Source organism: Hemiscyllium ocellatum, chromosome 5 (assembly GCF_020745735.1).
Source record: "Hemiscyllium ocellatum isolate sHemOce1 chromosome 5, sHemOce1.pat.X.cur, whole genome shotgun sequence".
NCBI classification, from domain to species: domain Eukaryota; kingdom Metazoa; phylum Chordata; class Chondrichthyes; order Orectolobiformes; family Hemiscylliidae; genus Hemiscyllium; species Hemiscyllium ocellatum.
The window spans coordinates 113,866,134-113,893,261 of NC_083405.1; the positions used below are offsets into that span (position 1 = coordinate 113,866,134).

Consider the following 27,128-nt stretch of genomic DNA (forward strand, 5'->3'; position numbering starts at 1 on the left):
CCCTTACTAAATCATGCTGATCTGTTCTAATCCAATCCTACACTTCCAAGAATTTATAAATCTCATCCTTAACGATGGATTCTAGAATTTTACCAACAACTGAGGTTAGGCTAATTGGCCTATAATTTTCCATCCTTTGTTTAGATCCTTACTTGAATAAGGGGGTTACAACAATGATTTTCCAATCATCTGGAACTGTGCCTGACTCCAGTGACTTTTGAAAGATCATAACCAACGCCTCTGCTATTTCCTCAGCCACCTCCCTCAGAACTTTAGAATATAGCCCATTAGGGCCAGGAGATTTATCAATTTTCAGACCTTTTAGCTTTTTTAGCACTTTCTCTTTTGTAATGGCTACCATATTCAACTCTGCCCCAGACTCTCCTTAATTGTTGGGATATTACTTATGTCTTCCACTGTGAAGACTTACGCAAAGTACTTATTAAGTTCTTCAACTATTTCCTTATCTCCCATCACTAGCCTTCCAGCATCAATTTAGAGCAGCCAATTGTCTATTTTGCCTCTCATTTGTTTCTTATATATTGCAAGAAACTTTTACTCTCATTTCTAATATTACTGGTTAGCCTATCTTCATGTTTGATCCTCTCCTTCGTTATTTCTCTCTTTGTTATCCTCTGTTTGTTTTTGCAACTTTCCCAATCTTCTGATTTCCCAGTGTTCTTGGCCACTTTATGGGTTCTCTTTTTCTTTGACACATTTCCTGACTTCCTTTTTCAACCATGGCCATCTCAAACACACCCTCCACCACCCACGCCCCACCCCACCGTATATAATCTTTCTTTTGTTTGGGATGAACCTCAACACTGTGTCCTCAATTACACCTAGAAACTTTTGCCATTGTTGCTCTACTGTCTTCCCTGCTAGGCTCTGTTTCCAGTCGATTTTGATCGGTTCCAAAAGAAGAGGGCATACATTGGTTTTAAGCTATCGGACTCAAGTGAATCCCTAGATGACTATAAAAAGTGTAGGAGCACATTTAAGAGGGAAATCAGAACAGCAAAAAGAGGGTATGAGAAGGACCTGGCAGATAAGGTTAAAAATAATCCCAATAAGTTCTATTGCTACATTAAAAATAAGAGGGTGGCTAGGAAGAGAATACGTTCCCTTGTAAATCAACATGGCCATCTATGTGTGGAGCCACGGGAGATGGGGGAGATTGGTAATGAATATTTCTCCTCAGTGTTTACTGAGGAGAGAATCATGGATGCTAAGGAAATAAGAGAAACAAGTGGGAATGTTTTGGACCGCATACATATTACCAGAGAGGTGTTAACAGCCTTAAAGCGCAGTAAGGTGGATAAATTCCCTGCACCTGATCAAGTCCATTCTCAGACATTATGGGAGTCTACAGAGGAAATTGCAAAGGCCCTTGCAGAGATTTTTGCTTCACCTTTAGCCACTGGTGAAGTTCCTGAAGACTGGACCGTGGCTAATGTTGTTCCAATGTTTAGATTAGATTACTTAGTGTGGAAACAGGCCCTTCAGCCCAACAAGTCCACACCGACCCACCGAAGCACAACAAAACCCAAACCCATTCCCCTACACCTAACACTACAGGCAATTTAGCATGGCTAATTCACCTCACCTGCACATTTCTGGACTGTAGGAGGAAACCGGAGTACCTGGAAGAAACACACGCAGACACAGGGAGAATGTGCAAGCTCCACACAGTCAGTTGCCTGAGACGGGAAATGAACCCGGGTCTCTGGTGCTGTGAGGCAGCAGTGCTAACCACTGTGCCACCCGCAAGAAAGGTGGCAAAGACAAGCCAGGGAACTACAGGCCAGTGAGCATGACATCAATGGTAGGCAAATTGTTGAATGGGACACTGATGGACAAGATCAACCAACATTTGGATTGTCACGGTCTGATTAGGATAGTCAGCATGGACATGCACACGGAAAGTCATGTCAGACAAACCTTTACAGCTTTTCGAAGTGGTACCAAGAGGATAGAGGAGGGTTGGGGAAATGGATGTTGCCTATATAGACTTTAATAAGATCTTTGACAAGGTCCCGCAGGCAGGCTAATCATGAAGGTTACGTCGTATGGGATTCAGGGAGAGCCAGCTAATGAGATTCAAAAAATAGCTCAATGGAAAGAAACAGAGTGTGATGGTTGAAGGTTGTTTCTCAGACTGGTGTGACTATTGGTGTGTCACAGGGATCAGTGCTGCAACTTTTGTTATTTACATAAATGATCTTGATGTGAATGTACAAGGTATGATTATTAAGTTTGCAGATGCTACAAAATTAGTAGTTATCAAAAATTAAAGGGATCTTGATCTGATAGGGAAGTGGGCTGAGGATCAGCAAATGCAATTCAATACAGACAGGTGAGAAGTGTTGCACTTTGGAAAGTCAAACCAAGGTAGGACTTAATTGGTAAGATCCTGAGGAGTGTTGTGGAACAGAGAAACCTAGGAGTACATGTACATAGTTTGAAAGCAGCACCACAGGTAGACAGGATGGTGAAGATGACATTTAGCATGCTGGCCTTCATTGGTCGAGACACTGAGTATAGGAGTTGGGGTGTTATGTTACTGTTGTATAAATCATTGGGGAGGCCACTCTTTGGAGCATTGTGTACAATTTTGGTCACCCTGTTATAGATAAGACATGGTTAAACTGGAAAGAGTACAAAAAGAGATTTACAAGGATGCTGCCAGGACTATTAGGCCTGAGTTATAGGGAGAGGTTTGCCAGGATTGGACTTTACTTATTGGAATGTAGGAGAATGAGAGACGATCTTATTGAGGTATATACAGTCATGAGGGGCATTGATGGGATGAATGCAAATAGTTTTTTTTTCCCATGGATGGGGAATTGAAAACCAGAGGGCATAGATTTAAGGTGAGAGGGGAAAGATTTAAGGAGGGCCTGAAGGGCGACTTTGTCACGCAGAGTGTGGTGCATATATGGAATGGGCTGCTAGAGAAAATGGTTGAGGCAGGTACAATAACAACATTTAAATAAGTACATGGATGGGAAGAGTTGAGAGAGATATGGATCAAATGCGGGCAATTGGGACTAGCTGAGTGGTTACCATAGTCAGCATGGACCATTTTGGGCCAAAGGGCCTATTTCCATGCTGTATTACTCAATGACGTTTGCCGAAATCAAAGGTTTATGGTCTCAACTGTCTCTCTGTGGAGTTGAGCATACCATATGGGCTTTTACAAGTAGAGTATTGTTAAAGTGGCACATGGCCTGATGAGACACAAATCCAAGAGCTTTTCCTCTTAGATTCCCTAGCCAATACAGATTTTACAATCAACATCACAAGTTATATATCATAATTCTGTCAGTTGGAAACTGGCTTCATGCTTATCACATTACTTCAGTGATTATAATGCAGAAGTACATTATTGCTTACAAAAGAGCTTTGGGACATTCTGAAGTCATCTTAGGGATCATGGAAATTCATGTCGATCTTTATTAATATGAATAAGATAATGCTTTCTGAGAACTGCTGCTAAAGTAGTAGTAGGGATGGCTTAAAGGGAAATACACCCCACAAGTCAATACTTGAAAATAAATGCAGTATGCTTGTCCGGAGTATATTTCTTCCTAACTATTGCCAACCCTTCTATATTTATTGGATAATGATAAGAAACTTCATAGGAAAAATGGAAGGTGAGAAATGCCCTTTAAAAACTGGATTTCAACTGGAAAGGTAAACTGGCACAGTTGATTGGACAAAAAAATACTGGGAAGCATAACAAAACAGGTTTGCTGAAAATGCAGGTGTAAGCCAGAGAATATAAATCATTTAATAAACGAGGGACACAGAGTTCAGCATTGAGAAAGAATTTGTCTAGTCTAGAGGAGCTGTTTAGAAACAGACGAGCATGTTTCTGGTTATGGAATAAAATAAATGTCGACAGGGGAATATGGACAAGGCAAACGATAGATTGAGATTCAGCAAAAGTAGTTAAGTTTTGCTGAAAAGAAAATTTAGTGGGAAATACAAACTTGCAACACATTAAGCAAAATGTATATTTTAGTGTTGGTCATTCTTCAGGTGCCAAGAGAAAATGGAGATTCAGCTGAACAGTTTCAACAGTGATAAAACAGCTGCCAATCTGAAGGGGTTCGTGCAGGTGTTTATGGAAAGTAAAGAATCTGCTGAAATTCCAAAATAAAGTCATAAAGCAGCATTTCATAGTGGATAGGTGCTGTGACAATGATGGAAACTCTCCAAACACTGGTGTATTTCACTACTCTTTCACCTGGGTCTAGATAGGAGAAAAACGAGTGCTGTAAATGTGTTGCACCACTGAAAATGACTTATTTAAATAAGCCCCTCTAAAAGAAGTTGCTTTCTCAAAAAGAAACAGAGACAAATCCCACGCGTGCTTTACAGAAACTTTTTTTCCACAATCCAAGAGTTGTGATCTACTGTAAAGTTATTGTAGCCACTTCTTACTTCCATATTCACCTAGCTTATACCAATTGACCAGTTACAGTGTTTTTATATTTCTTGCCAACTTCCTGAAGTGTGTTTGAGCATCTTAAAGCATATAAAATTGCATTAGACAGAAAGGATTTGAATTCGCCAATATTGTTCACATCACCTAAATTCTCAATTCTGCATACATATGTGCAAAACATCTCAGCACAACATCCAATGTTATCTGTAAACACATGGAAGGTGGTGGTAGAAGAAATCAGATTCAGGGAGTTAAACAGGATATTAAGCAAATAATTATGCTTTCGTTCTCAGAACATGCAAAACTCAACATTAAAAGTTCAGAGTTACTGCATTATTCTTCAACATGTTGTGGTACAAATACGTTCAATAACAAATCAAATTTCACTTTAAAATCAAATATTTGAACTAGAGTTATATAACATTTTTTTTGAACGTATGTCATTTACAAAGAAAACTCCAGTTGTTGGTAATTACAAAGTAGCAGATCACTCGGGTTCAACCAGTTAGAAATTTGTGAATCTCACACAGGTTTGTTATAAGTTTCAAAAGCAAGAGCATCAGTAGCCAGCTCAGGCAAATTACCTTTTCAGCCACAGTTCACCCATTCACAATCTAGCTCTCTAAAAATCTCTCTACATTCAAGTATCTCATTCTTTTAGCCATTTTGTTAATCAGCAACTCTAAGTCTACTCCCAACACTTGCACGATGACCTCCCTTTATGTAGTCCAAGACATTTCACTACAGGCTGGATTTTGGAGTCACTGAGCTCAAACAAAGCTAACCATACAGATAACTGTGGTGTGGACTTCCCCTTTCACTGACACAGTTTGTTTCAGCCATTCAGGAATAGTGATAGTATCAAGTAAACATAGCCAAACTGAAGTATTTTCAGACAGCAAACTGGGAAGCAAATGCCAAAAATCCTTCACTTTTAGTTTTACATTTTACAAATCGTGAAATACATAATTGGAACACAGGATTAAAGAAGTTGTTAAAATACCACAAACAAGCTTTTTAAAAATGTGGATTTTACTGTAATAGAGAAATGTGATGTCCACCCAACTATAAATTTACCTTTTAAGGGCAAACATAACTTTTTTACAGTAATCAGGAACTTGGCACACCATTAGAACCTAGTCACACCTAATTCAACAAGGTAGAATCTTTTCAAAGATTTTATTGACAGACAAAAAGACAAATGTGGAAATTATCATTACAATGGTTTCCAATTAATTGCAGTCTTGAGAAGCAAAACAATGCATCTTTTAGAGAATCAGTGGCACACATTTCTAGATTATTATGTCTAATTATGCACGTGAAGATTCCAGAAGTTGCTGTCAGTCTCAAAGGAGGACAAGGAACTATTTTGTTGTCTTTATTACTGCAAAATCCATGTCAATGTTCATAAAATAATGCAAATCGTATTTCCGGTTGCAATTCAGTAATAAGCATATTATAGTTTTTAATAACACAATTTAGCTTTTTTCCACATACTCGACAAAACATCTCCAACTCCAATTACACTTTCCCAATAAAATATAATTCTGCGAGCTATTGTCGCTTGAGGTTGGATAGCTGAAGTCTTTACTCAGAGAGTAGTAAGGGTATGGAATGCTTTGCCTGCATTGGTAGTAGATTCGCCAAGTTTAAATGCATTTAAGTCGTCATTGGACAGGCAAAAGGACATACATGGAATAGTGTAGGTGGGATGGGCTTCAGATTAGTATGACAGGGCGGCACAACATCGAGGGCTGAAGGGCCTGTACTGCACTGTAATGTTTTGTGTTCTATGTAAGTCAGAAAAAAACCGTTCTATTATCTGAAGGAATATGCAGACAAGAATTCAAAAAAAATTAGTATCTTACTGGACTTTAATGTCGTTCAAAGTTAAACATTTCTAATTATTGTCACATGACAAACCAATGTGCAGTGCTCTGAATGATGAAAAATAGTCACAAGCAAACAGGAGTCATACCAATTTGCAAATTAGTACCCTCGAACCCAGACCCAGGCTCCCTGTTCTCAGTTACACACTGACAATCTGTAGGTCTGCTCTAAAATGATTCAAGTTTCTTAAACTCCATTTACACTTCTATACTTAGTTCTTTGACCAAATCATGTTAAAAAAAGACTGCTAAACTTGCTGCCTAAAAAGTTGCAAGTTTGAACTTTGACTAGGTGGTGGGACAATGAATTCCATCAGGTTTGTGTCAACATCACCAATACCACATAGCACTGACTTCTATAACATTTGAGAAAATTTCAGAAGCAGATGACCTGTTAAATGCTGTTACAAACTTATGGCCTGACCTTCTCCTGTGGTTTTTCAATTATTAAACTTCCAGCCTAACTAAGAACCTCAAATAAATATTGCAACACTGTGCTTTGAGGGACAGAGGCAGCTTAGCAATAGTTCAGTTTCAACAATTTAACTTGCTTGTCTGCTTAAGGAAGATATTGACATTCATAATTGTACTATGCCTATTAACTGAAATTCCAAACGACAGACAAGGCATGTCTATTGTGGTGGGTGGCACAGTGGTTAGCACTGTTGCCTCACAGCGCCTGAGACCCGGGTTCAATTCCCGACTCAGGCGACTAACTGTGTGGAGTTTGCACGTTCTCCCCGTGTCTGCGTGGGTTTCCTCCAGGTGCTCCGGTTTCCTCCCACAGTCCAAAGATGTGCGGGTCAAGTGAATTGGCCATGCTAAACTGCCCGTAGTGTTAGGTAAGGGGTAAATGTAGGGGTATGGGTGGGTTGTGCTTCGGCGGGTCGGTGTGGACTTGTTGGGCCGAAGGGCCTGTTTCCACACTGTAAGTAATCTAATCAAATTACTAATGATGAGAGAGAGGTACAACATGTTCCACTGAGTTGTGTATGTTGGGGCAGCAGCGACAAAAGAGAGCCAGCTTATAGATGTGATGCCCCAATAGCATTTATTTCATATCTATCTGAAAAAGAATTAATCTGTATATTTCCAGAATAAGCTGAATACAGATAGCCACTTGAACGACTAAGAAGATTAAGCAGGAGAATAAGATGGATTCGTTAGCTCTACAGACAGCCAGCATGGATTCAACGGGCTTCTGCGCCATAAATATCTATGACAATTATATAGGAAGGTTGCAGGAATGGAGAGAAAATATAGCAACTACGAAATGATTTGACTAGGATTTGTTTTTAATAAATACTACTACCTGAAACAAAGTGATAACTATCATTACAATTCTCTGCTCCCTAAAGGTGACAAGGTGTGCAAAAAGGATAAAGTGGATGAACTGATCCTGTGGAAAAACCCACCCCCTTCTCACACTTCACTAACTGCTAGGCAAGAAGGACTTTATACACCAAAACACAGGATAAAAGGAAGGAAATTACACTAAAAATTTGGACTTAGTTTTCTGTAAAGCATTTTAATTAATTGATTAATAAATTGATCCTGGAAGATAAATTTCCCTGCCATTTATGGAAGAGCAAATTTTAAATGGGTGACTTGGACTTTTCCAACAACTAATCCCTTAAGAGGTCAATTAGTGACCTCAATATGCCAGCTACCTAATCACCTGCTCTTTAGCAGGTGAGAAAGGCACGAGGAAACCTGCCTGCTGTGCCAAGATTTGGACACCTGTACTGCTCCAACATGAGGGCAAAAGTACAGATGTGAAGCATGGCATGGGGCTCTGAAAGTCACCCACCGCCCTGGACTCTAAACGCATCCCGCGCTCGAACCTAAACAACCCATACCTGTGAGAAGTAGCAGAACTAATTTCTTGCAGCTGAATCTCGTGAATAGGAAGCGTGGGATGGTGGACATTAAGTCCCAGAAGCTACTAGTCTTTGGCTAAAATTTGGGTTAAGTGCTGAGACCTATGATTCGCCAGTAAAATCAGTGGCGCTCACTGGCCAACTCTTAATGAGCTGCTTGGTTGATAATACGACTTATCTATCAGCAGTGGTTTAGCCATTATCCAACATGCTGTCCCCACACAAGAAAAAAAATTGGGAAAGTTCCACCATGACCAAAATACCAAAGCAATTAACAGCAGCACAGAACAGCACGTAAAGTGGTCATCCTCTAAAAGTAACTTAAAAAATGAACAGGAACAAGAATGAAAATAAAGCAGAGCAAGTAGCATATGCATGTGCTTTTTGAAACATTACAACCTTTCAGATAATTAACATTGGTTTAAAATTTGCTCTTCTATAAATAGCAAGGAAACTATCTTGTTGAATCAATTTATTAATCAATTAATTACAATGCTTTACAATCAACTAAGGCCAAATGTACACAATAGTTTTCTTGTTTTTATGTTATGTCTTGGTGTATAAAGTCTTGGATACTGTTTGAAAACAACCATATTTATTTGCTTTCCCATCTTCTAATATTTATTCAAGTACATTTTCGTTTAGACATTGTAGTGGTTTGTAAAGCTCTGTACTGTGATTTGGTGTAAGTGCCTCATATTTACAAAGGCTAAAATGAAATATTAACTATCAGGTTAATTCCCACTTATCATCAAGCCAGCAAATATTCAAAAATAATCTGGCTAACTTATATATAAATGTAGTTGAATGTAATTTTTTCGCAAGAAAAAGCTCCACTTAGCTAAAATTGCCCAACACTACTTAAAATTTCAGTTTTTAAACTGAGGACATACTTTGTTATCCTGTCCAAGTTTGCAATTTGCTTCTGATTGCGGATGACTTCAATAGCATTCCAGAGTCGCTGGACCACTTGGGAGTCTGACAGCCTCCTTTTTGTTAGGCGAACCATGGTCTTATCTAGCCTGTGAGCTGCATTAGAAGAATAAAGAAAACAGGGTTAATCAATAGATTAATGCCCATCACAAACTCTGCTTGCTCATTTATTTAGCTTTAGAAAGAAAAGTTTTAGATAAGGACCTTTTCAGCTTATTTCCCTTTGTTTAAATAAAGGTCAAAAACCAAACTTCTCAATGCTAGTTTTTGTGCTTACGGCACTGTTACATTTTGAGAAAGCAAGAAAATACACAGATGACATCACAAAATGTTCCACATGAAAAAAAACTTCAATCCTTTGAGGAGGAGTCAAGATTACAGCACAGCTGGTCAAAGAGGTCTGTTTCCAGGTGGTTTTTAAGGACCAAGCAAGAAGAGATGGTTAAGGAAGATACACTATTAAGAAGGACAAAGCTGCTGAATGTTCAGCAACATTCACGGAACTGAGAATATACAGAAGACCAGAACCCAGTATCTAAGGATGTGGGAAATAACTTCAGGCTTGCAAAGGAGAAGCAGAGACAAGGTGAGTGCTTTGACATGGAGTCAATACAGATCAAAGGAGTACCTGGGTGGGTTGTGCTTCAGCGAGTCGGTGTGGACATGTTGGGCTGAAGGGCCTGTTTTCACACTGTAAGTAATCTAATCTAATCTGCAGGGGATAGAATCATAGAGTCATAGAGATGCACAGCATGGAAACAGACCCTTCAGTCCAAACCGTCCATGCCAACCAGATATCCCAATCCAATCTAGTCCCACTTGCCAGCACCCGGCCCATGTCCCTCCAAACCCTTCCTATTCATATACCCATCCAAATGCCTCTTAAATGTTGTAATTGTACCAGCCTCCACCACTTCCTCTGGCAGCTCATTCCATACACGTACCACCCTGTGTGAAAAAGTTGCCCCATAGGTCTCTTTTATATCTTTCCCCTCTCACCCTAAACCTATCCCCACTAGTTCTGGACTCCCTGATCCCAGGGAAAAGACTTTGCCTATTTACCCTATCCATGCCCCTCATAATTTTGTAAACCTCTATAAGGTCACCCCTCAGCATCCAATGCTCCAGGGAAAACAGCCCCAGCCTGTTCAGCCTCTTCCTATAGCTCAAGTCCTCCAACCCTGGCAACAGAAGTAAGAAAATCTGTGAGATATGGAAAGATTGTTATCAGATTGGACAAAACAAGTAGATAAGGACTTCTGTGACAGTGGAGAAGTGAGACAATTGGTAATGTTGTAAAAATTCATGTATTAGAAACTTAACAAGACGCCAGTGTTTCAGGCAGACCGACTGACCTCTGCACTCAGTAAGAATGAATGAGAAATTAGTGGCTGTAAACCAACTTAGGGTTGATGTAGTGAAATACACTAAATGTTCCTCCGACAGCTCTCAAGGCTGTTACAAAAATCAATAAGATCACGATTGAACTTTGATGTTAACTCCAATTTTGTGCCTTACCCCGCCAGTGCCCCAAAATGCATTTCATCAGTCTTGAAAGTAGTGGAATGCCTCCAAAGTTTCACAGCCCATTGAGTGAACAGATTTCTCATCCTTTCCCTTTAATAGTCATCCTCTAACTCAACTTCTCCAACTTGTACAAGTACTTCTACATTTACATGGTCTAGCCATTTTAGAATTTTACATTTAATTGAGATCATCTCTAATTCTGAAGTCCAGAGAGTACAAGCTCAATCTCTCATGATAAACTTCATTCTAGAAATCAATCTAGTAAACCATTTTATAAATCCACAACGCTACATATTTTTCCTTAGATTTTTTACAAAGGACTCTAAGCATAGTCTCCCTAAGGCCCTATGTTATACAGCATGTTTCTTTTAGTATTCTACTCTAATCCCTTGTAAGATAGGATGGAATACAACTACCTTTTTTCTTATCTCTGCAACTTTGTGATTTATGTAAAAAAAACACCAACCTCTCAGATTACCAATATTTGCCTTTTAAGCAATTCTCTGCTTTTCTATCCTTCCTTAAAAAGTGGATAATTTTGTACTTTCCTGCATGATACTCTAACTAATATCTTCTGGCCCAATTGCTTTATCAGCCCATATCTCTTGGTAGTCTCTTCATGTTTCGTTTCATCTCTCACTAGCTTTCTATTGCCAACAAACATGAACGTTACAATGATTTGTCTTATCTAAGTCATTAATTGTATATAACTGAGGCTCAACACTGATCCAGGTGGTGTCCATTAATTACCATTTGTCAACCAGAGAACAGAAAATTAATTACTATCCTCTGTTTTAACCAATTCTCACCAATGTTAATACATCATCCAATCCAGAGTCCTAGCCTTGTGCAACAACTTTGTTTGCCACTTTATCAGATACATTGAGACACTACATATACTAATCTGCAAGTTTTCCTTCATCAACTCTGACTCCATGTTCTCAAAGAGTTCAAGTACATCTGTCAAACGTGTTTTCTTTTATTCATCCATGGGTCATGAGCATTGCTTGCAAGAATAGTGGCCGAGCAGAGGCTGATAGCTAAGTTCGATACCCATAGGGAGGGCCTCAACTGAGACCTTGGGTTCGTGTCACATTACAGGTGACCACCATTGCACTATACACACACACAGATACTCCTACACACACACAGGCATTCCGATACACACATACACACCCTTACAGACACACACACTCCCACACTTTCACATGCATCCCCTCATAAACTTAAGACACTCTGTACTCACAACACACACTTTCTCACACACTCAACCCCCAACACAGACAGACAGACAGACAGACATACACACACAGACAGACAAAGACCCACATGCACACATATTTTGTGGGGTGAATTTGTACTTGCAGGGTTACATTGTCCTTTGCTCAAAAACTGCATGAATTTATGTAAAACTCCGTTATCTCACTTCTTAGATTAGAATCAATCTAAACATCATGGCATAGACAGAGAACACAGGGGGCCAACACCTTCAACATATTGTCTAGCTATCACCATTGTTAACAGCTAACCCGAGAATGCAACTTTTATATAAAAAAAATTTGTGATTTACACATGAAAGAAGTGAAACTATCGCTGTATTCTAACAGATGAAAGGCTTAACAGACAATCAATTTTTCAATGTATAATTTCAGTTACATCACACTAAATTTTTTGCTATAAATTCTGTTAGAATTGAGCCCTCCACTATCACCTAATGAAGGAGCGTCGCTCTGAAAGCTAGTGTGCTTCCAATTAAATCTGTTGGACTATAACCTGGTGTTGTGTGATTTTTATCATCATGTGTTCGGTTACCTCTTAGCATTTTAGCAAATACAACAGACGTAACTTTTCTGACTTACGTTCATAACTGAACTTCCTCTTCCTTGGTAACATTCTAGTAAACCTACTCAATGCTATTTCTCAGACCTTTGCATCTTACTAAGTGACTCTCAGAATTTCTTTATATCCAGAAGAGTCTCAAGTTATAGCAAAATCCCTTTGTTTTATGCCTCCATTTATAATTAGTCATGTAATCATACATGTGTTATAGTATGTTATCAACTTGCCATACTAGTTTTAAGGACTTTTGTATAGAGACATTAAGATCTCCCCTCACAGCTACACTTGTCAAAGTTCTGCCATTTGAAATGTATTGAATCTCCACGTTAATTCTTGCAAAATTCATCATTTTACACATTTCCACATCATTGATGTTGTCTATTTCACCATCCTGTTAACATTATCTCAATATCTATAATTATCTCCTTCACTATCTATGTACAATCTGCAAGCCAAAGTTACTTGTTGTCAAATGATGATATCAGGAGTTTATTTTATAAGGTTACTTGCAGAAGAGATGAGGCTGAAAAGAATAAGACAAAATAAGAATGTGATATGCCTATACTGCCATTTGAATATAAAGTGACCTCTTGCCTTATTTTCTGATAGTTATAATAAAGTAGTCATATGGTCTTTATTGTGAGGTCAATTACTAAACAGCCCCGGACAAAGAAGCATGCAAGAAAAAAAGTCAAGACTGAAACGGCTCATTGTTTCAGGCACACTTTATAAATGAATATGGAATGAATGCTGTTTGGTCATGCTGTTGAGTATTGCAGATTAATTGCCATATGAAATTAAGCATCCTTGAGATAAATGTCAGGAGCCAGTATCTTGGGCTAAATGCCCAGATGGTTTTGGGGTAAGTGGCCATTCTAAACCTGATATTTCTTTTAAAGTGCAGATCTATAGGCATAAAGGTTAAGATGAAAATTTTCTTTTTAGCGAAGGCCCAATATAAAGTATTCTGGCCCCCTCTACATTATTAAAGTCAAGCAAGTTTTTACATTGGCTGCACTCAGCAGTTTCCCTGACATCAGCACTTACTTTGGAACTTCTTCACTGGACAACAAAATAAAAGCATTCCTTTGACTGCCTCCCAGATGCATACACCAATGATTAGATCCCTTCACAACCAAATCGGAGCACCTACTGTAGCCTCCGAAGTTTTTGATCAAAGCCAGGAAGGTTCTGTTTGTCTAGATCATAAACAGCTTTAAAAACGGGGCTTAAATAAGGTTATTTCTTCCATTCTGCACTTCCATATGCAGTATATTGTAAAATTGGTGATGGCAGAGCTCCAAATATGATGCTCAAATGTGTAAATAGAGGTCACTCAATACTCGATTGTACATGATAAAATCAATTGAGTTAACATTTTATAGTTTTTAAAAATACGTCTCCAGATCATATGGCTGTAGAACGCAGTTTGGGGGGGTGGAGTTGAGGGTGGGGGGAGGAATTGGGTGCCAAGCCTTTAGATATGATCCTCTGCCATCTAACTGTGTGGGGCAAGACTGACAAGTTGGTCTTTATCTACTGGTCTACTTCATAAGAGGAAAATAATTGGAATAGACTCTCTGATGACAACAGTGGTGAAGGTTGATATATCCTCCACTGCTGCACTTGAGGACCCAGCAGAAGTCTTGACAGCAAACAAACCTCCTGGGCAATTACAGTGTGTCAATGTGTTGACACTGAGCTCAAGGCTTGAGACATGGGTTAGATATATCTAGAATTGTTGTACTGTTAAGTGTCTGGAATAACTTGGTGATAAATAGCATATCTCAATACTGCAATTCCCCCTTGCTGTCAACACCCTGGCCTAATTCTAACACCTCGTTGCTGACCTGACAATCCACCCACTTAGGGGACTTGTCCTCTCCACTATTGTTTTTGATTCTTTTCCATAGCAGCTCTGATGAAACACCTTCAATAATGTTAGGGTTGCAGCAGCTCCGAGAAGTAGGCCTCGTTGGAAGCATTTATAAAAATGTTAGGGTACAGTAATCTTCTCATTCAGTGGCAATAAGTACCAGAACTAGATCTGGGCCACGAACTCAGAAGGAATTAGTTCTGGAGTAATAGGATCGGGGATTAATGCATCAGTAGACCATGACAACTGCTGCTTTTAATCAGATTTAGGCTCTTGGTATGAACTGACAACTGGTATATTTGGTTGCATAAATGACTTAAAATCTCACACCTAGGATTTGCCCAATGCTCACATGTCAAGAGTAACATATGTTCTTCATTACACAGTTCGACATACAAAAACCTGGTTTTTATTATATCTGAAAACTGGCATAACTGAGTCATGCATGACGTCTCAATTTAATGGTATTGGGAAATAAAAACCACGCTTTGCAGCCAACTGTGCTTTCCTATCAGAAACTAACAGCACAATGTCTTTTCACCTTATCTGAAAAGATTTTCTGCCATTGGTTTCTAATAACAAAACTGTGACTAATTTAATGTTAGCAAAGGAAGTTAATTCGCAATTAAGATTTCATAATTGCAAGAATCCACCAATTCATAATTCCCATTTCTGAAAGGTAGTGACTTAATGTTTTGATTTGCCTCAGAATTTTAGTATCAAATGACAGCTCTTTTATGAATAGGTTTACTCTTAAATGAATAAACAGTTGCATCCTGCATATCAGAAGAGTACCTTTGTGACAGCATTGTCCATTTGCCACTCCTATCTTAGTTAACTCTGCTGCTAAAATCCTCATCCACGCTTCTGACACCTCCAGATTTCAATGGTGTGTATGCAACTGCTATAGGAAAGAGTAATCCTATTCACTCTTTCTGTTATACTAGATTTTGGCTGACACATGATTCAGCTCCATTTGTCTTTGCTGCAGCTCCCTAAATACCCTAACCTCAAAATAAGACAAAATTTAAGAAAAAAAAGCTGAGTCTTGAAAATTTCAGCTGATCAAAAATCCCCAGAGTTCAAATCTTCCACTAACCTGGATGAACAATAGCTTCAAATGGCTTAGATCTAACTTTAAGATCATGCTCTCATGTTCTTGATTTCATGCGAGTGCAAAACAAACCGATATAAAGTGTCCTTGTAACGTTATGCTTTGAGCTGTCACCATTCTATTAAACTTGCGCAGAAGGCCCTTCAAAGCCAATATATACTTTGAGATGCAGTTCCCTTAATTTAACATAGTACATCAGGTGCATGCTGAAATAAGCTCTGCACAACAGATGCATAACTTTTGTATTGCGAATGGGGTCAACATTCACTTTGTGTTTTTGTTTACTTCTTATACATCAACAAACATCCAAATCCCTTTCCTCTTCTATGATTCCTTGTCTTTGAAAAGGTTCTGGATTTGCTTTTCTTGGATCTAACGTAGATGAATTCGAACTTCATTTGCCACAATATTGCTAATGAATCTCGTATATGTTATTCCCTGTCTGCTCCCAAGCACACAAACAGTGTATCCTAACACAGTTGTCTGAAAATTTGGCTATTAAAACTCTCCCTTCACCCAAGTCAGTGATATGAATAGGTAAAGCTCTAATAAAGATCTCTGGAGCATAGCATTTCATTACATCCCACCAATCATATCTCTTATGCATCTAAGCAAAGTGTTTTTCAGCTTTTGTTGAGTCCAGCTATTAAAACTGTGTGCGTGACACCTCACAATAATGAGGGAGAAAGAAACACAATCAGGGAAGCAAACAGACAAATCTGAAGAAAGAATTTCTTCCTGTGCCAACAACAAACAATGGCAACAGGAGTTTAGTTAAAAATCACACAACATCAGGTTATATTATCGTCCAACAGGTTTATTTGATAGCACAAGCGTTTGGAACCACTGCTCCTTCATCAGGTAGCTGGTGGAGCAGGATCATGGAACACAGAATTTATAGCAAAAGATCAGTGTCATACAACTGAGTTTAGATAGTACTTCTTGTCAGCAAAAAAAGTTGACATTTCTCAGCTCACTTATACAAACCACCTTTGTTTTTTGCATTACAGATCTGCACACATCTGCTTTCTACATACAATCCAAACGCAAAATTCACGTTGCAAATGTATGCCCAGTTTAACTAACATTACTGTGAATTCCACCCCAAAAACTTAAGTGGGGCAAATTTACACATATAACTATTCACAGACACTGTAAGCATGACAAAACATGTACCTTAAATAAACACACTGTGCAGAAACAGATCTATGTTTCTTTTAAGTTATTAAGTTGAGCACTCAAATTCACTGATCAAAGGCTTAAAAGTAGCCACATTTTGTGGCCAGTGTAATTAATCAAAATTCTTCTGAATTCAATTTAGAAGCATCAGGTGCTGTTTTCTTTCCAGGAACAATTACAATTCTGGAAGGCTTTCAAGGACAACATAACTAACCATGGATGGAGACTGCAGAGTTGCTACAAACATTATATTCTAGACTGGCATTGTCCATTAACAGTCAGTAGATAAATTTTTCAAAATCCTTCACATAGCAATAGAAGATGTCAAAGGAATACCACAAAACTTCAACTTCAATAATTTTATATTTGATAACGAAATTTAAATAAATAGATGGGTGCCAAGGTAGTCATCAAGAGTTTTAGAGAGAGGCTTTAGCATTGATTCACTTACTAACCTTTTTTCAAGCTTTATTTAACACATTTGAAAAATAAATAGCAAGCTCCAACAGCAAATTCAATTCCAGATTTGAAAAGATCAGGTGCAGTCTTCCACATAAGTGTGCAGCACAAACATGATTTAAAAAGGTATAAGGCTCTCATCAAGTCAGCAAGTTAACCTAGTCATCTAGTGCAATTTTGAAACAACACACATCATTTCTTCGAACTGGATTTCACATGATTTACCTGAATATTATGTTAAAACAATAGCCTTTAATTCCATTGCTTAAAAAAATGCAGTGCTCAGTATTGTGGCACAGGTACCACTTTCAATTGAGTGGAGCTACAACAAAATGCAGTGAGCAATATGTATACATCAAGTGTGAATACATTAACAAAAAATTTCAGCCCAAAATATTTAATTTCCAAGAAAACCCCCACTGCTGTCATGTGAATACAGCTTGATGGTCGCATTTGAATGGAATCGGAATTTGATTCTTCAGCAACATGAGACATAATAGCTTCACTGTAGCATTTGTCACTGTCTCATCAAGCAGAAGGTGGGGCCTAATGATTAGGAACCACCCCTAGCAGTTTTGTTTTATTTATAAATACACAGATTGAAGGTGAATAAAAGGTTTGAAAATACCACTTTAAAACCAGAGCAGAGCACTACCCTGGGTAATGTTTATCCTTCAAATCAACTAAAACAAATTATCTGCTTATTACAGTCTTGCTGGTTCGGGAACATTGCAAATAGGTTGGTGAGATCTTACTTCATTGGCACACTGCCTATTGTAATGTAAGTTTGGAGAGCAAACAGTTTTTGAGTATTCAGCTTTCATTATTTCAAATTTCCCAACCAGATTTGATTTATGCTCGATTTGAGTCATAATGCTCTTTATCCTGCAAACTTGTCACTTTCTCCCCAACAGGAATGTGTCAATCGCTTGTCAGTATTGAGATCTACAGGGACAAGACCCATTCCAGTTACTCATTCAAACACTTATATGGTAGTCGTTGCATTACGTTAATGATTTTCAAATACTCAAAGGCCTTTATGAGCTCCAGAGAATTTTGGAAGTTACAACCAATACATCCATTTCTTCTAAGACTCCACAGGATGCAAGCTGTCTAGTCCAGTCTTTGGTCATATTAAATTTCCTAGTACTTTATCTGCGAAGATAGTGATTGTTTTAATTTCATCCTGCCTTGTCAGTGGAGAAGCAATGGAAATTTAGGCTGTGCAAGAGATCAGAAATGAATAAGTACAGAGGCGTGAAATACATATTGGTCTGAAAGAGGCTACAGAAGTAAGGAAGAATGAGGCCATTTAAATAAGGAAGATGTTAAAACTGAGTAGACAGGCAATGTAGACAATCAAACACAATGGTAATAGTGAAATAAACCTGGTGGGATTTAAGCAGTTAGATGTGAGATGAATGCAAGTTCACATATGGTGGAAGATGGGGAGCCAGATAAGTGGAACATTTCAGTAGTCGAGACCAGAGATATTAAAAACCTTAATAGATGGCTGAAGCAGCTGAGCTGAGGCAGGATCAGAGGTAGAACAACGTTATGTAGTTGGAAATAGCTCCACCATCTCCAAATCTGCATATGTAATCAAAAAACCATTTCAAAATGAAACTCAAACTAAAGGTCTGAAGAGTCTGGATTCGTTTCAGACAGGGGAGGATTGACCCTGTGGTCTCAAAACAAAGTTTATGAACTGGGACAAAGGACAATAGTCTCGGTCTTTCCTGAAAGTTAAACCCCTAACAATATTACTGCCAACACGAATCAGAACTCTTAGGCATCTCAGTGTACAAGTTAAAGGAGCATCATAATTACAAATCAAATTCAAACCAATTGAACCAAATATATTTTCAGCAAAAAAAGCAGTCGGTCAGAATGCTCATATTGATCGAAATACAAATTCTTAGCTCTAATGGTAAATGTCAAAACAGCTGCCAAGATTTAGAAAGGCTTCACTAGAATCTTTGAAGTGAAGAAAGGGTTAATTTTTGGAACTTCTCACTGGGGGTTAAAAATGACAGTCAAGACCCCCAAAGAAAAAAAAAGAGTATACAACATCCAATAAAAAAAATCACTTTGGATCAGCTGAAATGCTTTTTTCTTATTCTGAGAAGCAACTCAATCTAATCTATGATGAAGCAAAGGAAGTGCCTGTTGCATGAAGTACTCATCCATCCATCCTGCCTGTTGTTACCTCACCTACATGCTATTAGTTTTTCAGTGGTCCCTGCAATTGAGGTTGAGACCTTTGTTATGTTTTGCATCATCTGAAGCATTAACAAATAAAATATCATTGCTTCATTTTGATATTTAACTTCAAAATACTAGGTGGATTACAAGATTATATTCTGATGTTCAGCATTTGTCTCAGTAAAAGCTGGACACAATTAATTGGTAGGCCATAACAATTTCCTATTATACAGAGCCAAAACAAGAAATCACTCAAAAAAGTAATCACAAATAGCAAATGTATAAAATCAGATTTAAACCAAAAAAGGTTAAGATTTTAAAATAACTCTGTCATTGTATTCAAGGCTGTACATCACAAATGTTCAGTGACTACTAATAACAAGTTGCATTTACATTCCACCATTAATGCAGTAAATCCTTCCAAGGTGCATGAACATTAACAGACAAAATTTAACACTAAACACACAAAACATGATATTAGGACAGTTGACTAAAGCTTAAATCATAAAATTGGTTTCACTAAAAATCTTAAAGGAGGAGAGCAGTGGAGTAGATTGACAGGTAGGGCAGTTCAAGAGAACAGTGGTGAGTTGGAAGGTTGGATGTGGGATAAGATGTGGGTAGGAGAAATGAGGAAACTAGCGAAATCAACATTGATCCCAGGTGGTTGGAGGGTCCCAAGGCAGATGAGGCGTTCTTCCTCTAGGTGTCAGATGGTTAGAGCTTGGCGATGGAGGCGGCCCAGGACCTTTTTTGGGGGGGTGGGGAGGGGGTGCGGGTGCAGACACACACACACACACACAAAATAACCCCTCTGCCCACTTTAACTCACCTTCCATCTGGTGCAGATGGGGGTGGGGGTGGGGGTAGGGGACGGTGTTGGACGAGTTTGGAGGCAGAGGGGGAGCAGTGTTGGGCAGGGCTGTAGGGCCGACGAAGTGTTCGATGTTGGATGGGGTTGGGGAAGACGGCCTGGTTGGGGGCGGGTGGGGGGTGCGGTTTTGGTTGAGATTGGGCGGGTGGGTAGGGGCTTGCGCAGGGTGTGCTGTGCATCTCCTGAACGGGGAATGTACTTAACAGAAAATTCTGAGCCCCAGAGGAAAGGCATTGAATCGATTAACCGAATAATCAATTATCCAAACAAAACAGTGCCCACCCATCTCATTTGGATAATTGATATTCCTTCTGTACTGGTACTTTTACTCATTGTTTGTACTCATGCCTCAAGCTTCGTAGGTATTGGGGCACTAGGGTTCAATTCCCGCCTCAGGCGACTGACTGTGTGGAGTTTGCACATTCTCCCCGTGTCTGCGTGGGTTTCCTCCGGGTGCTCCGGTTTCCTCCCACAGTCCAAAGATGTGCGGGTCAGGTGAATTGACTATGCTAAATTGCCCGTAGTGTTAGGTAAGGGGTATATGTAGGGGTATGGGTGGGTTGCGCTTCGGCGGGTTGGTGTGGACTTGTTGGGCCAAAGGGCCTGTTTCCACACTGTAAGTAATCTAATCTAGACGAAGTGTTTTGAAAGGGGTCTTGGGAACCGAGGTCAAGGTAGAGTCCAGTGTCCCCCCTCTTGGGTTTGCTGAATCTCACCTCTTTGGACACCCATGGGTAGAAACTGTTTAATATTCTTTCATTTTGTGCAAGGAAGAACATTCTGATGAGCTGGGTGCCGAAAAATCCCCCGGACTGTTGCGGTGGCATAGATTAGTTATGGAACACAAGCCCCTGGATTTCCTTACAGGTACGGTGCATCAGAAAACAAATTTTTTTGATAAGATGTATCAGCCCTTTTTGAACTATATGGATGCAGACTTGCCAGCTATATTGCTCAGGGCCATTGAGTAGCCATGAGGGCTGTATCTGGCAGGCCGGGGGCTAGGAGGAATTCCAAATAATTACGGGTATGCCAACTGATGCTCCCGCTGATGGGTTGCTTTGGTGGGATTGCACTGCGTGTTGTAACTTAATTTTATTTAGCTTGCCTTGGTTCAACTCAGTTTAATTTAGTTTTTTATTGAATTGTAGTTTATGTAGGTTTTCCTTTCTTTTTATTCGTTTATTTTCTTCTCAATTGTTTGGGGAGTAGAGTAGTAGTTTGTTTACTGTTAGTGTTGTATTAAGATTGTTATACTATTTTGTAGTAATTCTTTAATTTTGTCAAAAAACTTCAAAATCTTTTTCTCAATAAAAATATCTATGAGAAAAGCTTAGAGGAGAAAAGTTTGAGGTTAAGTCTACGGAGGTCAGTATGGACAGCATTTGAATAGTCAAATCTAGAGATAACAAAAGTATAGATGAGCTGAGGTAAGGACAGTGAGCAATGGGTGATGTCAGCATTCCTGATGACAAGAAGATACAGTTTCTCAATAAAGTTTAAAACTGTCATCATCCTTCCTGAGATAAGGGAACCAAAAACTGAATGCAGTACTCCAGGTGTGGTCTCACCAAAACCTGTACTTAAATCCTCTTGCTATAAAGGCCAACATACTGCATGCTTTCTTCATCATTTGCTGCATCTGCTTGCTTCCTTTCAGTGACTGGTGCATGAGGACACCCAGGTTTTGGTGCACCTTGCCATGCATTAATCTACTGTCAGATAATAATCTGCCTTCCTGCTTTTGTTACTGAAATGAATAACCTCATTTACAAACCAGTTCCCTACATTAAGACCCCAAGGTGAGAAATCATTGGGCCATGGAAATGTATTCACCTTTTATTCAGAGCTGAAAATGTGTTGCTGGAAAAGCACAGCAGGTCAGAAGGGCTCATGCCCGAAACGTCGACTCTCCTGCTTCTTGGATGCTGCCTGACCTGCTGCGCTTTTCCAGCAACACATTTTCAGCTCTGAACTCCAGCATCTGCAGTCCTCACTTTCACCTTTTATTCAACCAAGTTGGAAGCCAACCCAAGCTTCCCACATAATAAAAAGAAAATGGCATATGCAATACCCGTGTAAGAATAATTAGCAATTAGGAGAGAGAAAAATCAAAAAGGTAAAGTGGAAAGAAAAGAAAAATGAACATTGAAATATGAAAATATTAGATTGCAGTCTTATAGTTTCAAATTCAAAGTAGCTGTCTTGAATTGAAAATAATAGCAATCTTGGAGGGAGAAATAGTCAGCTGACTCTTAACTCACTGCTGTTTGTTCTGTGGTTTGTGACTTATTCGGAACTGAGGTGGGAGATATACTGAATGAAAACAAACAATGGAATGTATTACAATACTCAAACTTGCACTAAATTTTACAGAAATCAAACAAATAATTTATTTTGAGCTATAATGGAATTGTTATTCAATGTTTGGAAATCTGACATAGCACTGTTCACGAAATGTTGTGTGCTTGACAAGGGGATCGAGAATGAACTATTGCAGTGACACTCTGAAGTGATGGGAATTATACATTTTGTATTGAACTTTCCATAAGGTGAAACTATGAAACAATATAATTAACAATTCAGAGAAAATAAAAATTGTAAACGGTGCAAATTTAGAAAGTGGTAGTGCTTTAAAGGCAATTCAGTCACAATCCACAAAAAAATCTCAACATACATGGTGTAAAACTTTCACTGACAATTTGTTACTGACAATTCTGACAAAGGGGTCACTAGACTTGAAACATTAACTCTGCTTTTCTATCCACAGATGCTGTTTATGTTTCTCCAGCACTTTCTATTTTGGTTCAGATTTACAGCATCCACAACTGTTTTCATTTTAGATAAAATATTTAAGTGAAAAAGTAAACAAAATGAAGTAAAATCCATGAATCGTTAAAAAGAGAACAACTTCTATTTTTAGATATGTTCTTTTATCAGGCTTGAGCACCACTGACAAGACCAGCCTTTTTATCCATCCTTAACTGTGCTCAGAAAGGTGGCGGTGAGCTGCATTCTTGAACCACTGAAGTCCATCTAATTAATATAGGCTTTTCATCTCTCTGGGAATCAATGGATATTGAAAAACACAGAAAAAATGGGTGGTGTAGCTGAATGGCAATCATAACCATTTTGATTGAAAGGAAATGTTCTGAACTGGCAACATAGTCTATTTGAACGCCTGTTGTTAGATTTTCATTACTCTCTTTTGACCATGGTAACTTTTCAAGTTTTATCATATTTTCTGAATTGCCTGCTATTGAAATTAATCCCAGGACATTGTTATGGACCAGACCAAACCCCCTGCAGATATATCAAGGAGATAGCCTAGACCCTAAATCTTATCTTATTTAAAGGCAAGCGTACGGTCCAGATGTAATTTTACTGGTCAGTTACAAGACTTAAAGCAAAGCACACTTTATTCTCAACCCATAATTAAAATACAACTAAAAAAAAATTAGTATAAGCGTAACTCTATTGGAAAACCTAACAGAATAATAGATTTTTTTAAACCAATAAACAACAACTGTTCCAATACAATAATATCCCATAAACACACCCTTGGCAAAGGCAAATACTGTAAAACAGATTGCGTCACATGTGATGTTTATCTCTTCAGAAGGAAAGATCAATAGAAAATCCTAGCAGAGGAAGAGAACTAAAGTGTTTTGCTATAGCAGGGAGAAATGTATGGAAGTTTCAAAACCCCATCAACTGCTGAAAGCTAAACTAAAATGCTGCTTCTGTGGGAGCCTGACTCCACCCACTCATGCTGTCTTTATTGCTCCAATTTAAAAAAAACCCAAGACCTCATCAGCTGTTTATTGCCTTGAAATAGACAACTCTCCCTTTTAAAAAAAGTCAGATTAAAATTCACCTCTTAAAGACATAGTATTATCATAGTATTCACATCCAGACTGCTGTGGGAGGTATTCTGCTTTTTAAGTTCCAACTTTCTAAGTTACATAAAAGCACTATTGGAAAGCCAAGGTAGAAACATTTCTGAAGACTGCTTTACATCAAGTTTTTTAACCACATTCTGCCATGGTAGTCTGTCTCCAACCTCACTTGCTTGCTGACTGAAACAACCATGCCCCACACCCTGACTAAACTCATTACAACCTCTTCTCCTCATCATAAAGACCCCTTTAAAACATAATCCTGCTTTAAATTGTCTTCCTTCATCCCCCTCTGTTCTGCTTCTATTTTCATCCTTTGTGAAGCAACTTTAAGAAATTTTATTACATTAATGTGCATGCTTCAATGACCTTCCCACCATTCTACGGTCAGATGTGGAGATGTTTACGGATGTTTGGACAATATTAAGCATTATTTATAACTCCTCTGAAACTGAAGTACTCCAGGTCTAAATGTAATGAGACATGGACAGTACTCAGGTTTGGGATGACAAGTAACATTCATACTATACAAGTGCCAGGAAATGATGATACCTAATAAGAGAGAATTCAACTGTCACTCTTTGACATTTATGCCATTACCATCACTAAACCCCCGGACTAAACAAAATACTGGAGGTCACCATAGACTAGAAATTGAACTGGGGTAGCCATATAGACTATAAGACAGGAGCAGAATTCAGCCATTCAGCCCATTGAGTCTGCTCTGCCACTTGATCATGGCTGATGTGTTTCTCAACTCCATGCCCCTGCCTTCTCCAACCTTCACTTCCCCCACCCCATAACGCTTAATCCCTCTAATGACCAAGAACCCATCTACCTCTATCTTAAACACACACAATGACTTGGCTCCCCACAGGCACAGAGTGCAAAATCGCTCATGCGGAAGGCCCGTCATCCCTGGATGATTCTTATAAATCTCCTCTGGAACTCCCACCAACAATGGCATATCCTTAGATTCTGGGCCCAAAACTGCTCACAATATTCCAAACGCAGACTGACCAGAGTCTTAAAACAGCCTCAGCAGTACATTTCTCCTCCTGTTTTCTCACCCTCATGAAAAAAATGCTGACATTGCATTTGCTTTTCTAATTGCCAACTGAACCTGCACTTAAACTTAAGAAAATCCTGAACTAGCCCCTCTGTGCTTCAGATTTCCAAAGCCTTTTGCCAATTAGACACTAGTCTATGCCTCTATTCTTCCTACCAAAGTGCATAATCTCATACTTTACCACACTATATTCCATCTGTCACTTCTTCAGTCACTTTCCTAGCCTGTCCAAGTCCTTCTGCAACATCTGCTCAACACTACTTGTCCTTCCACCTATTTTTGCATCATCTACAAACTTAGCGACAATGCCCTCAGTTCCTTCATCTAGATCATGAATAGCTGTTTTTCCAACACAGACCCCTAAAAGATACTTCACTCGTCACTGACTCCCATTCTGAAAAGACCTCTTTTTATTCCTTCTGTCTGCCTTCTACCAGTCAACTAATCCTCCATCCATGCCAGCACCTTGCACCTAACACCATGGGCTTGTCTTGTTTAGTAGCCTCCTATACTGCACCTTGTCAAAGGCTTTATGGAAATCCAAACAAACCATATCCACTGGCTCTCCTTTGACTATCTTGCTCATGCCTCCTCAAGGAATTCTAAGGAGTTCATCAGGCATGCAGTACTGACTCAGCCCTACTTTACCATGCACTTCCAAGTATTCTGCAGTCTTAACTTCAATAATGGACTCTAAAATCTCACTAACAACTGAGATCAGGCTAATCGGCCTATATTTTCCTATCTTCTGCCTCCCACCCTTCATAAACTGGAATGTTACATTAACCATTTTCCAGTCCTCTGGGAACCTCCCAGAGTCCAGTGATTACTGAAAGATCACTACCAATACCTCTAAAATCTCCTCAGATTCCTTCAGAATCCTGGGGTGTAGTCTCTGATTTATCCACGTTCAGACCTTTCAGCTTCTCCTTAGTGATGGCCACTGCACTCATCTGTGTCCCTGGCATTCTCGAAGATCTGGCATGATGTTGGTGTCTTCAACTATGAAAACTGATGCAAAGTTCCTCTGCTATTTCTTTGTTTCCCATTACCACTTCTCCAGTGGTCCAATGTTCATCTCTCTCATATTTTACATAGCTAAAGAAACTCTTGAAATCTTCTTTTAGTTTAGTTTATTCCCATTGTCATCTTTGCCCCTCTTCCTTCCCCACCTCCTTCTAGTTGAGTTAACTTTACTGGGAAGGATGTAGTGAAACTTGAAAAGGATTAAGAAAAGATTTACAAGAATGTTGCCAGGGTTGGAAGGTTTGAGTTATAGGGAGAGGTTGAACAGACGGAGTATTTTCCATAGAGTGATCTTACTGAGGTTTATAAAATCACAGGGGTGCGTGTTTGTGTAGTCAGGGGGTTGCACGCACATGCACATGGAGGTAATTGGAGTCCTGAACTAGAGGGCATAGGTTTAGGGGAGTGTGGATGCATTTAAAAGGGATTCCAGGGACAACTTTTTCAAATCTCTACTATTTAGCATTCTTCTATCACACTGTAACTTGCACATTTTGCACTTTATGCAGTGTACAATTGTGTAGTTTGTGCTGTCCATGAAGCACCCTCAGCCCTGGAGGAACACACTCTTGTTTTTACTGTATCAGTTGTATATGGCAGAAATGACAAACAAAAAGCTATTCTACTCCTTCTATTCTCCTCTATACGAATTGGGAAGGACTCAGAGGGATATGGGGCCAAGTGCTGGCAAATGGGACTAGATTAGTTTAGAATATCTGGAGGGCATGCATGAGTTGGACCGAAGAGTCTGTTTCCATGCTGTACAACTCTATAACCCTAATTGTAAGATTGTTACATCTGATTCCAGGTTCTCCCTTTCAAAGTGCAGCGTGAATTCTATCTTATTATGAACACTGCCCCCTAGGAGTTCCATCACCTTAAACTCCCTAATCCAGAACTACCTGA

At 39.1% G+C, this 27,128-nt stretch overlaps 1 protein-coding gene across 3 annotated transcripts in view; it reads right to left on the minus strand.

The window, feature by feature from the left end:
• Positions 1-27,128, minus strand: part of zmynd11 (zinc finger, MYND-type containing 11) — a 183,855-nt gene that overhangs the window by 93,988 nt on the left and 62,739 nt on the right. For 2 of the 3 annotated variants that reach the window (XM_060825115.1, XM_060825117.1), the window contains exons 2-3: positions 9,784-9,867; positions 9,116-9,251 (exon numbers count right to left, since the gene is read on the minus strand). In XM_060825115.1, the coding sequence (XP_060681098.1) occupies positions 9,116-9,231 (116 nt within the window). In that variant the 5' untranslated portion in view covers positions 9,232-9,251; positions 9,784-9,867. The remainder of the gene's footprint in view (positions 1-9,115; positions 9,252-9,783; positions 9,868-27,128) is intronic. The other variant, XM_060825116.1, reaches the window with a different exon arrangement.